The sequence below is a fragment of the Vulpes vulpes genome, chromosome 2 (assembly GCF_048418805.1).
Source record: "Vulpes vulpes isolate BD-2025 chromosome 2, VulVul3, whole genome shotgun sequence".
Lineage (NCBI taxonomy): Eukaryota > Metazoa > Chordata > Mammalia > Carnivora > Canidae > Vulpes > Vulpes vulpes.
Window position 1 is genome coordinate 7546700 of NC_132781.1, and position 11644 is coordinate 7558343.

Genomic DNA, 11644 nt, shown 5'->3' on the forward strand with positions numbered 1-11644 from the left:
CGTCGTCCCCAGTCACACCGAACGTCAGGGGTAGACAGAGATTGGAACTCAGTGTATCCCGTGCATGAACGTCTGTTCTAAAACGTCGGGTTTGTTGCTATCCAGGTATGGCAAGGCCCGTAGATGCGGAGATGACTGCCCTTGAGAAAACTAATTATTCACAGTTCCCGGGAAGAGGGGACGCATCACACTCTGTAGGGCCATTCAGGGAAGCACCCTCGTGGCTGCTTCGTCCCACCTTTGTGGGACCTCCAGGTCCCCAGGAGGCAGAGGGAGCAGAAGGGACACGTGGGCAGGAGCCTTTAATGCCAGAGCAGGCTTAGGTTTGCTTGAATATGTTCAGTGGACCCTGGGGTTGAGAGGGGCTGTCCCTAGGTGTCTGGTACCTGGCCCTGGGATGCCGAGGGACAGGGGAGGAGAAGTCACTCCGAAAGGGCATCCGCTGGCTGCCAGGACTGACCAGTCCCGGGAGCCGTGGCCCCTGCAGACTCAGCAAAGGCCCCACGTGTCTAAGCGTCGGAAACACAGAAAATGAAAAGGCACGATGAATTCCATCCCGAAAACATTATGCTAAGTGAACGAAGCCAGACCCACAAGCCACATGCTCTGTGATCCCCCCACCCCCGTAGGAAATGTCCAGGGAAGGTAGATCCACAGAAGTAGAAAGCAGGTGGGCGGTCACCTGGGGCGGGCGCTGACTGCCCGTGGGCACAGGCTGCTGAAAACGTTCTGGAACTGCACCGAGCGATGGTTGCCCGACTCTGTGAATGTACCCAAAGCCACTGAGCCTCACACTTTAAAACAGCTTTATGTTCTGTGAATTTCCCTTCAATCGAAGGGATCCCCATCCGGGGCCTGCAGGTGGGGGCAACACCACAGTGGACACTTGGTCTGTCTCCGCGATGTGCTCCGAAGGGCAGGGAAGGTGGGCATGGCGGGGCGTCGGGCCCCCCTTGGCGGTGAGGGCGCAGTGGTGGCCACCCTCTCCTGTCCAGGGGCCTGGGAGATTCATACGGGGGCGCCTGGGGCCTTCCAGCCCTGAGCACCCTGACCTGGCCCCACCGGGCCCCTGACTCCCCGATTCTCCGTCCCCCCAGGGAAGCGACAGCGAGTACGAGGCCGACCCCACCCACCAGAAGGCCCACTCCTTTGTCAACCACTACATCAGCGACCCCACGTACTACAACTCGTGGCGGCGGCAGCAGAAGGGCATCTCGCGGGCCCAGGCCTACAGCTACACGGAGAGCGACTCTGGCGAGCCGGACCACGCCACCGTGGCCAACAGCAGCGGCGCCCAGCAGGGCAGCCTCTTCCGGCCCAAGGCCAGTCGGACCCCAACGCCCCAGAACCCCCCGAACCCCCCGAGCCAGCAGAGCACCCTCTACCGCCCCCCCAGCAGCCTCACCCCCGGCTCCCGGGCTCCTATAGCAGGATTTTCCTCGTTTGTTTGACGTCGTCCTCGTCGGAAGGGGGAGAAGAGAAGAGAGAAAAAAAACAGCACCAACCGCCCCCCACCCGCCCCTCCCCGCACTGCCTGCCAGAAAACAAAAACACCAAGAAACCAAGTCAACTTTTCACCTCCTGAGTTTATTTTTCCAGAGATTCCAGGGCCAGCAGAGCCGGTGTTGAGAAGGACGAGAAGGAAGCCACGAGGGAGGCCGTGTGTGGCCGGCGCCTGGTCGGCTCCAGATTGTGGGGTCTGCTGCTCCCTTTGCGAACGGTGCAGGGTCGGGGGGCCTGGGAGAGCAGGGGGGCAAGAAAGCAGAGGCCTGGAGAGCTGCGAGGCAGCATGGCTGAGGGGCCAGAAGCTTCTGGAAGTCCTGACAGCTGCCCCTTCCACGTGCACTGGGGCCCTGGGCCCATTGCTGGCTGGTGGCGTGCAAGGCTGGGCATCGCTGGGGGGGGGGGGGGGGGCAAGCTCACCTACTCTCTCCACACCCCCCACCCCTCCCCGTGCATCACTGGCAGGCCTCGGACGGCCCCCTGGCCTGCTCCTCTGTCCCCTCTGCTCTGCTGTCCTGTCCCCTCCCTGGCTCAACGTCTCCACCACACTTGGTTTATTTAGAGAAAGGAAAATAAGGAAGGGGTGAGAGTCTGCGTAGCTAGCTCTTTGTTTCTTACAAACTGTTTTCATTGTGAATCCAGGGAAGAGCCCCCCCACAGCACCTCGGGAGAGCAGAGGGACAGGGCACTGGCCAGGCATCACCGGGATAACTGGGCCCTAATGCAAGAAGTCAAGAATGTAAGAAAGAACCTTGGCTTCCCTCTTCGAATTTAGGTTCCTCCTGCATCCTCTGTAAAGGAAGCTGCTTAGACAAGGAAGTTCAGTGGGACTGGAGAGCTAGGCAGGGGTGAGGACTGGCCATCTAGGCAGACACACCCCTGTCCCTGGATAGACCCCCTCCCCCCGAGACTCACACACAAGCGCCCCCCCCCCCCCCCAGCATTTGCAAGGAGGAGGGTCTAGGGATCCTCTCCAAGAGAAATCCCTTTGGGTCCTAGCCACACGGGACACTCCCGTCCAGAGGTGTGTCCCTCTTCCTCTCAACCCGGAGCCATCCATGTCTAAAACACGCACCACCACCCCCCCCCCCGCCCCTGCCAAGCACAGGGGTGCAGAAGCCCAGAGGGGTGGGCCAAGCCCCTGGTCTAGAGGCCAGAGCTCCCAGCATTTGCCCAGTCGGCCCGGCGCCCGGTTTGCAAAGAGTCAACCCCCCAGCCAGGTCTTCCAGGCTCTGCTCAGCCTCGCCAGGGCTTGGAGCAAGGAGGGGCCCCGTCCGAACTGGACACAGCTCCTGAGATGCACAGCCAGGCCGGGAGGAGCGGGTCAGATGGGACCAAGGACAAGAATAGCTGACGGGAAGCAGGGCTTTTACACACAATCTGCTCCAAGGAATGTTCTTTAAAAAAAGCCACTTGGAGTGGCCTGAACCTTCCCTCCAGCCCCCGGATGAAGGGATTAAGGGAAGAACCTCTCTGTCGGATTCTCTGAGTGCCCCTGGCTGGTCCTGCCCCACGGTTTGGGGTGGACGGCCCCTGGGAGAGAAGAGGGTCCTGCAGGGACACGTTCAGTTCAGCGTGGGGCCCCTTCGGGGGACAGGGCTCTCTGGGGGTGCCGCACACGGGCCCCATCTCCATGTGAGGGGAACAGTTAGGGGAGGCCTGAGGGGGGGATCTGGGAGGCAAGCCCAGGAAAGCGAAGGTCCGCACCCGGCCCCACAGCACCCCCACATCAGCTGAGGGGGATGGGAGCAGAGCCAGGGACCCGAGGGCAGGGCACACCTCCCGGGGTGCTCAGCCCCTGGGGGTTGCTGGTTGAGGTCTCCGCAGCCCCGGCCCACGCATGGGCTTCTCCACAAAGGGGCTCTGGGGAGGGAAGCACCCTGGCCCGGCCTGCCCTGCACACAGCTGGCGTCTCCATGGCAGCACATCTGCTGTGCCCCCCCCCCCACCTTGTGTGATCTCACGCTTTTCATCTCATCTTTTTTTTTTTTTTTTTTTTAACAACTTCATCCTTTCCCTTATCTGCTGTGTGTTTCACCATTTATGGAAGTTCCCAGTTTGCATTTGGGGATGAAATTGAGCCCAGCCCAGTGAGGACTCTGGGGGGGTGGGGGGTTGGGGGTAGGGGGAAGTGGGGCGAGTGAAGCAACCTGTGTGCGTGTGCGTGTGCGTGTACTGCCCACGAGGCCGGATCTCCTTTGACTTCCATGGATCGCCTGGGGGCACTGAGATGTGCCCCCCTCCCCCTCCCCACAGGCTCATTCACACCCACGCTGACACACCCGTGCACACTTGGCACTGTGCTCACACACATGCGCGCCCACACACACACACGTGTGCACCGAACACACACCTGGGTGTGCGTTCGCAAAGAGGCTTGCAGTTCCTTCCGATGGCTGGAGTTGTCCCTGGTGAGGCCCCGGGCGGCCGGGGTCACTCCGCCTAGAAGGCAGCTGGGACCTGTTGTCTCTGGGGGGCGAGGACGCTGCACACCCCCGAAGGCAGGCCGGGCCCGAGGAGAAAGTCCAGCCCTTAGTCCGTATCCGCCCCCCACGATGTCGCCCCGCCACCCAGCCACGCCTGGAGGCCGGGTCTCCAGCCAGGGAGCTCCAGACTTCTAAGGAGGACACCTCTGCCCTCGTTTACGTATCTGCCGGGGCAGCCGGGGCTCCCGACCCCTGACCACACACCTGGGCACATCGGAAGGATGTGCTGGGCGCTGCCCACGGGCCCCGGGGCCCTCCCTGCCCTTGGGTTTCCTGGGCCGATGATGCCGGGGCCCTTGTCTGCGTGGCCACCTGAAGCAGGTCCACAGCAGGACACCTGTGCCAGGTGGCTCTGCTTCAGCGTGCCCTCGGGAGAGCTGGGGTTGCACCTGGCAGGTGGCCGCGGCGCCCAGCGCTGCCCTTCCCTCTCGTGGCCTCGACCCCCGTGGGCACAGCGGCCCCGCGCCCAGGCTGGTTCCAGAAGCACCTTTCTCCCGGGGCCCCAGGGAGCTTGCACACCCAGCTGGCCGGGCCCGTCCCCTCACCTGACACTGCCGTGACTCAGAAGAAATGACACTTGTGTGGCTGCCCCGCCCAGAGCACCGCCGCCCCGCGAGGCCTTCCGTCTCTGCCCACACCTCCTCCCTGGGCAGAGCTTTTAAAGGTGCCAGAGCCTCCCAGAGCCCACTCTGGGCAGGGGCTTCCCTCCCCTCCCCACGGTGCACATGGTGTGAGGGGCTGGAGGACCGGAGCGAGGGGTCCCCCGCCCCCGGCCCCAGCAACAGCTGCCCCATCCGAGTGCCTCTGTATGGTCCTGCCCAGTGGCAACCCTGGCCACCACCCGGAGCACAGATGCCCTCTTGGGACCACCCCCTTCTCTCTGTTTCCGTAAGAATAACCAAAAGCATTTAAACGTGTTACCTTTCTTTACACATATAGACTCCAAAAACAAAAACCAACACAAATCTTTATTTTTTGATTTAAAAGATATAATGAAAAATTATGGGGAGACTATTCATTGTGGCAGGTGTCTATCTGTAAGAAAAAAAATATATATCTATATGTCATATAGCTTGTTAGCGGGTTTATTTTTTAAATGAAAGGTAAGAAAGAAATTGATTTGAAATATATACCACGAGATGTCCCATGGCCTGTCAAACTTGTCAGTATTTTATAAATAAACTTTTTTTTTTTTTTTTGGAGTTCTGAAGCAACATTTATTCTCCTCCTCCTTGGAAGGTAAGTGGGGGCCGCTATCTCATATTAAACTCAAGCAATCTGAATCTGAATCTATTAAACTGAAGCAATCCTCCAGCGTCCACTGTTAGCCATGCTGTGTTTTTGCAGAGACGAGGGCCCAACTTACTTGCCTTCTTAATTCATAGGTGAGGGGACATCCGTGCCTCCAAATGCAGCGCGCTATTTTATTTATTTTACGCTTTTAGGATAAGAGCCACTCGGAGTGCAACAAATTGGAGGCAAAATGGCAATGATTAATAACGATAGCTGACCCTTGTGTGCCATTCACCCTCTGCCAGACACCGGTCCTACCACTTTACATTGATTAACTCCGGGAATCCTACGACAGCGCCTTCAGGAGGGAAACTGGATCAGGGGACGATTTAAGTGGGTTGCCCTTGAGGATTGGAAAAGCCGGGGTTTGTACTAAAGCGGTCTGGCGCCAGAGACGTGCGCTGCCTCTGTGATACTTTAAGGCAAGTTCCTTGCCCGCGCTCATCTTCATTCCTACAATTCCAGCACCGCAGACCCTAATGTGGATGTGATAAGAGCCACCGTGGTGCTCGGTGGAACTAACCTGGTTAGTCCACCCGGGTTGAGAGTGATGGCTTGAATCGCTGAGTGTATGAGCACAGGGGTAGCACACGATCCCACATTTCTCTCACATACAGTTCGATTCCAATAGAAAGGGGACGAAGGAAAAATGATGTTGATAGTTCATGTAATGCCACTCGATGAGTACGCTTGTCTTCTATAGTCTACGTTGCCATGTGGTGTAATCAGACATCCCTACAGAGGTTACCCAACTAACCAAAACGATGAAAGCAGGGAATTTTTTTTTTTTTATGATAATCACACAGAGAGAGAGAGAGAGGCAGAGACACAGGCAGAGGGAGAAGCAGGCTCCATGCACCGGGAGCCCGACGTGGGATTCGATCCGGGGTCTCCAGGATCGCACCCTGGGCCAAAGGCCAGTGCTAAACCGCTGCACCACCCAGGGATCCCCAAAAGCAGAGAATTTAAGATCTACCTATATACACCCTTCTACATGATTTTTTCTTAAAACACAAATGTAAATTCATTCACCAATGTTAATATTGGGTTCTAGCATTTTCTTTCTTTTTTTGGGGGGGGGGAGGTCATAGCATTTTCCTTTTTTTTTTTTTTTTTTGAGATTTTATTTATTTATTTGAGAGGGAGAACGAGTGAGGGGAGAGACAGAGGGAGAGAGAATCCCAAGGAGACTCCATGCTGAGCACGCAGCAAGAAGTGGGGCTTGATCCCACCACCCTGAGATCACGACCTGAGCCGAAACCAAGAGTCAGACACTCAACCAACTGAGCCACCCAGGTCCCCTGCATTTTTCTTTTTTCAAGAATGGGCTCCATATCTACGGTTTTTATTGCTTTTTTTTTTTTTTACATAAATCACATCCATCAAGCATCACCAGTGGATTCTAGTCTATTTCTTTAAAATAAAGCAAAAAAATTACAGAAATTGCAAATCGAGGACTTGCCGTTTCCAGTTCCACGTGTAGGGAGCTCAGAAGTCGCTGCTGCATTTTAACCAGTAAAAAGCCAAGCAAACTGAAGAAGCGACAACTCTTCACAGATCCATCAGTAACAGTCACTCACAGGACAAAACGATGCCCACCCCCCCACCCCCCCCGCCCCAGCCAGTGTGGAGATACGCAGGCAACTATAGGGAATCTCTGGTAGAAATCATGGATTGATATAAAAGCAGAGCACCAGATTTTATTATTCTTTCCCTAATTTTTCTACAGTGCTTGTCCACCACTGATACAACACCCTCTTTCATTTTTGCCATTTTCTCTTACCAAGGCATTCAGTGGGATTTTCAAAGAAGTAACTATTCTTTTGCACTCGCACCCATTACGTCATATGTGATGAAATTATGTAATTACTATAAAAAGTACAACTGGCATAAACAAGTTTGCAAAGAGTGATCATTGGTTCTTTGTAAACATACAACTTGATCCAGTAGGAACAGAAGTAGGTGGGCATCCCAGAAAGCAGCCCATTATTAGCCTTCAGAATTCAGAGGACCATGGGCATCTTCGTGTTTGCCAGAGAAAAAATAAGGAATCAATCAATACGGCTAGCTGGCTAAGTGGGACAGCTTCCGCATATGTGACAGTACAAACCGTGCACACTGAACTTTTTTTTTTTTGAGATTTTATTTGTTTATTCATAAGAGACACACAGAGAGAGGCAGAGACACAGGCAGAGGGAGAAGCGGGCTCCTTGCAGGGAACCCAATGTGGGACTCGATCCCAGGACCCCGGGATCATGACCTAAACCAAAGGCAGTCACTCAACCACCGAGCCACCCGGGTGTCCCCACACTGAACTTTATGACCAATCTTCAAGGTGATTTTCAAGGGTAATTTGGACTACACATAGTCTTCATCTTACACGTAATTTGGAGCCCAACCCCACATTAGATGCAACTCCACTCCACTCCACTCCACTCCTCCAATTTGAGGCTGTTTGGGGCAAAGGGTCCTAAAGCAGAAGGCATTCCACAACCTGGAGTCAGAAGAGCGGATTCTGATCGTTCTAGAACGGTCACTGGCAAACTAAGTGCCTCTTAATTTTCTCAGGGGAAACAATTGACGTACCGGCAATTTGACTGATGAAAGGATCAAAGAAAATAATGGGATTTGAAAGGAAGAGCGCTGAACACCAAAAAGCATGTCTTCCTGGTGGCGCATTTGTTCTAGACACAGAAGACAACTCCTCGTAATCTTTAATTCCAGGGTTCTTCCTCATTCTTTTCTAATCCCAGACACCGCAGCTGGGGAGCGTGGCCTCCCGCTGCCTCTAGCTCCGTTGCCAAAAACAGTGCCCACCCCCAACCCCAAAATGAGAAAAGTCAATCAGCTACGAAGGAAGGGAGGAGGGGAGGGAAGGTGCTTTCCAAAGCCAAGGAGATATGGTGTGAGGGTATATTCTGGTTTGGATCATGCACAGTACTCCTTGCCAGGTAAACTCACCTGAGAAACGTCAGGAAAGGCCTCTCAGAATCCAGTGAATTTTCTTTTCTTAGAGCTTCCAGAGTGACTAGCTGGGAAAACCACTTTGGATTGGGGAGATTAACCAAAGAGAACACAGGGTTCCCACAAATTTCAATTTCAACTTGAATTTGAGCTCCACCTTTACCAGCCTCTACTACCGCATCTGTGGAATGGGTTCAACTCGTGACTCTTCTGACTTTCCAGACTCCTGGAATGAAGTATAGGGAAATAACCTCTTTGACAGAGGTGACCTCCAGAGATGTACCCATCCCCCACCCTCAGACAAGTCCCCCAACCCAGCTCCTCTGTCCAGAATTATCAGAGCTACTTTTTTTTTTTTTTTAAAACCTCCTGATCTTTCTGGCAAAGCCCTTGACCATGAGGCTTGGCTACAGTCAACAGGTGGAGAAAGTGGCTACGTTTTTCCTTTTTCAGTGTCCTAGCTTCTGGCAGGAAAGAGACACTGAGGCAGTGGCTCTGCGGGTGATGGGTTGTGAAGTGGTTAAGGTGCGGTGTAGGAAGGTAGGAGGGAAAAGAGACTTGAATGGGCCTACGCAGTCAGCTCCAGGTTCATCAAGCCAATGGGCTCCATGGACTGCCCCCAGCACCTACTCCAAGGCTCCCAGCACATACCACAACCACCCATCTCCAGTGCTGGCCCTAATAGGCCCCAGGGAATCCAGGAGACCTTAGCACGTCCCACTTGGACGCAATCGAGCCAAGTGCTCAGAAGTCAAGCAGTGACACAGGAATGGAAATGAATGACTAGAGTTTGGCTCACTTAGCTCCCAACCTTGACCATCCAAGGCCACCAGGCTCTCTGTATTGGGGTTTATCACTACTTAGCTAGAGCTTCAGCCAAGGCTGGAGTTACCCCAGATGACACAGGGTTCAGAGCCCAGAGAACATCATCCATTGCTCTGGAGGGATCTAGATGCAGTGGCACCCTCGGCATGACCCTTCTGGAATTTACTGCCCTGGAAGCTGGTTGCACGGACATGAGCCCAGGGTAGGACCAGCCTGACTGAACTGACCAGGAAGGCTCCTCCGTGTGGCCTTCATTACACACGCAGCTCAGGGCCCGGGGCTGCACCTCCCCATCTGCCCCAACTGCTCTCAGCAGCATGGTGTTGAAGGGCTTGGAAGCAGCTCCTGGGGGACCCAGAGAAAGTGGCAGATGCATAGGGTCACCACAGGTTCTGCTTTACACCTCTTGCCCTGGTGTGATTATTAGTAATTCCCCCTCTTATTTTGTTTTTGAATCATCTGGTCCCCCCACTCCTGCAGCTGGGCCCTCGGTCTCCCATGGTGAAGGTCCAGGAGAACAGAAGGGACCACCTCCTGGATACGAGCTGTGATTTGGGATGAGGGGGGCGGCACAGAAGAACCAGTGCTTCAGGTTTCCTCCAGGGTTGCATCTTTTGCTGCTCAATTCTACCCCAACCAGGGCGGGACACTGTGACCCTGGATTCAGAGGGAAGCTCATCCTTCTTGTCTCAGACCCTCTGTCCTGACACTGAAAGGTCAGTGCTGTCCTCTGTCCAGGTCCCCCCACCATGGCTCTGGGACACATGCACTGATGTCTGGAGGACGCTGCTCTATCTAGACTGTTCTGACAGAGCAGGTCTTGTTAACAGTTGCCTAAGAAAACGAGAAATACATCCTCCTTGTATAGGACGGCCTTCCCCTCCTCCATCTCTACTCCCACTCCCCCAGACTGACCCTATTTTCTGTGACACTGGGTAGGGTCGCCAGATAAAACACGACCCCCCCCAAAAAAATAAAATAAAATAAAATAAAATAAAATAAAATAAAATAAAATAAGATAAGATAAGATAAGATAAGATAAGATAAGATAAGATAAGATAAAATAAAATAAAATAAAACACGACCCAAAATTTGGGTTAGTTAACGAACATTATTTGTTGCGATCTGAACTTCAAAGTTGTTGACTGGGCATCCTCTACTTTTATTTGCTAAGTTGGCCACCTGGCTCAAATCCCAACTCCATACCAGATGTGGGTACTCATACATAGAAACCTTTTGGAACCTCAGTGTCCTTTTCCAGAAAAAGTAGGGGATGCCAGAAACAGCTCTATATCCCTCACTGGAAGGTGTGTGGGCATCAGAAGTAGGATTACATGGGAACAAATTCATAATTTGTAAGCTGTATAGAGCTCCGCACATGTAAGAAATCACTGCCATTGTTCACAGATACAGTGACACTCACGTGGAATCATCCCAGAGCCTCTGGCTTTAGGCACAATTCCGACTCAATCTGTCCCCACTTCCAATCCCTTAACAAACTGTGTTCTAGGGGAGCACCCGGGTGGTTCAGTGGTTGAGCATCTGCCTTCAGCTCAGGGCGTGATCCCAGGGTCCTGGGATGGAGTCCCATATAGGGTCCCCCGTGGGGCCCCTGCTCCTCCCTCTCCCTGTGTCTCTGCCTCTTTCTGTATGTCTCTCATGAATAAATAAGTAAAATCTTAAAAAAGAAAAAAAGAGTGTTCTAGCCGCCTCAGGACTCATCTTAACTGGAAAATGCGTCAGTAGAAAACTTGTGAATCTTAGAAATGTGTGTGGGGTGACAGCGAGGCGTCCTGGGAGGAGGGTGAAGCCTGCCTCTCAGAGTGTCTCAGTCATCCTGGAAACCAATCATATACTCAGATCAGGACCATTTGAGGAAAATGTCATAAAGTTGTGGTAAAGCACTGAGAAGCTCAAGGAGCACCATGGGACCCAGGATGAAGAACACCTGGTGCCATTCCCCGCCCAGGCCTGAAGAGGCAGATGGAAGAGGAGGTCACTGAGAAGGCTGGATGGAGAGAGAGGCCACACAGGGGCCGCTGGGGAGCTAGGGAAGCACCATCTCCCAAGCTGGGCCTGGTTCTCCTTCCCTCCCCCAGTCTCCTAGCTGGGCTCCTCATGACCTGAACCCAGTGGGAAGTCAGAGGGCCCTGGGATGCCATCCTGGCAGGCCAGCCTCTCTGGGGGGCCCAGAGCAAGGTGGACACGAAGATCACATGGGTGCTGGCTGGCCCGTGTGTGTCTTCTGATGTGATGTCCCCACGTAAAGTTCCACTCTCACACCCAGTTAGTTCTCTTACGCTTTTCTCGATGTTGATAAAGAAAGGAATTAGACCCAGATAGGCTTGCTGGGAGCTTCCACCAGAAGAGGTGGGATTTTCTGGCGTATCAGAGAATTTAAAAGGTCTCTGAGGTTCAGTTGCCTGCAATCTCCTGCGCCAGCCAGAGCCTCGGTACAATGACAACAGCTGACCTTTGTTGGCCACATACCACGCCCCGCCTTGTGCTGAAGGCCTTTTGCACTCTGTTAATCCTCAAAGCAGCCCCGTGACCCAGGAATTCACCTCCTCCCC

At 53.8% G+C, this 11644-nt stretch overlaps 1 protein-coding gene across 1 annotated transcript in view; it reads left to right on the forward strand.

The window, feature by feature from the left end:
* Positions 1-5191, forward strand: part of SDK2 (sidekick cell adhesion molecule 2) — a 259178-nt gene extending 253987 nt beyond the window's left edge. Inside the window, exon 45 of the mRNA XM_025999673.2 lies at positions 1098-5191. Within this exon, the coding sequence (XP_025855458.1) occupies positions 1098-1451 (354 nt within the window). The 3' untranslated portion in view covers positions 1452-5191. The remainder of the gene's footprint in view (positions 1-1097) is intronic.
* The last annotated feature ends 6453 nt before the right edge of the window (positions 5192-11644 follow it).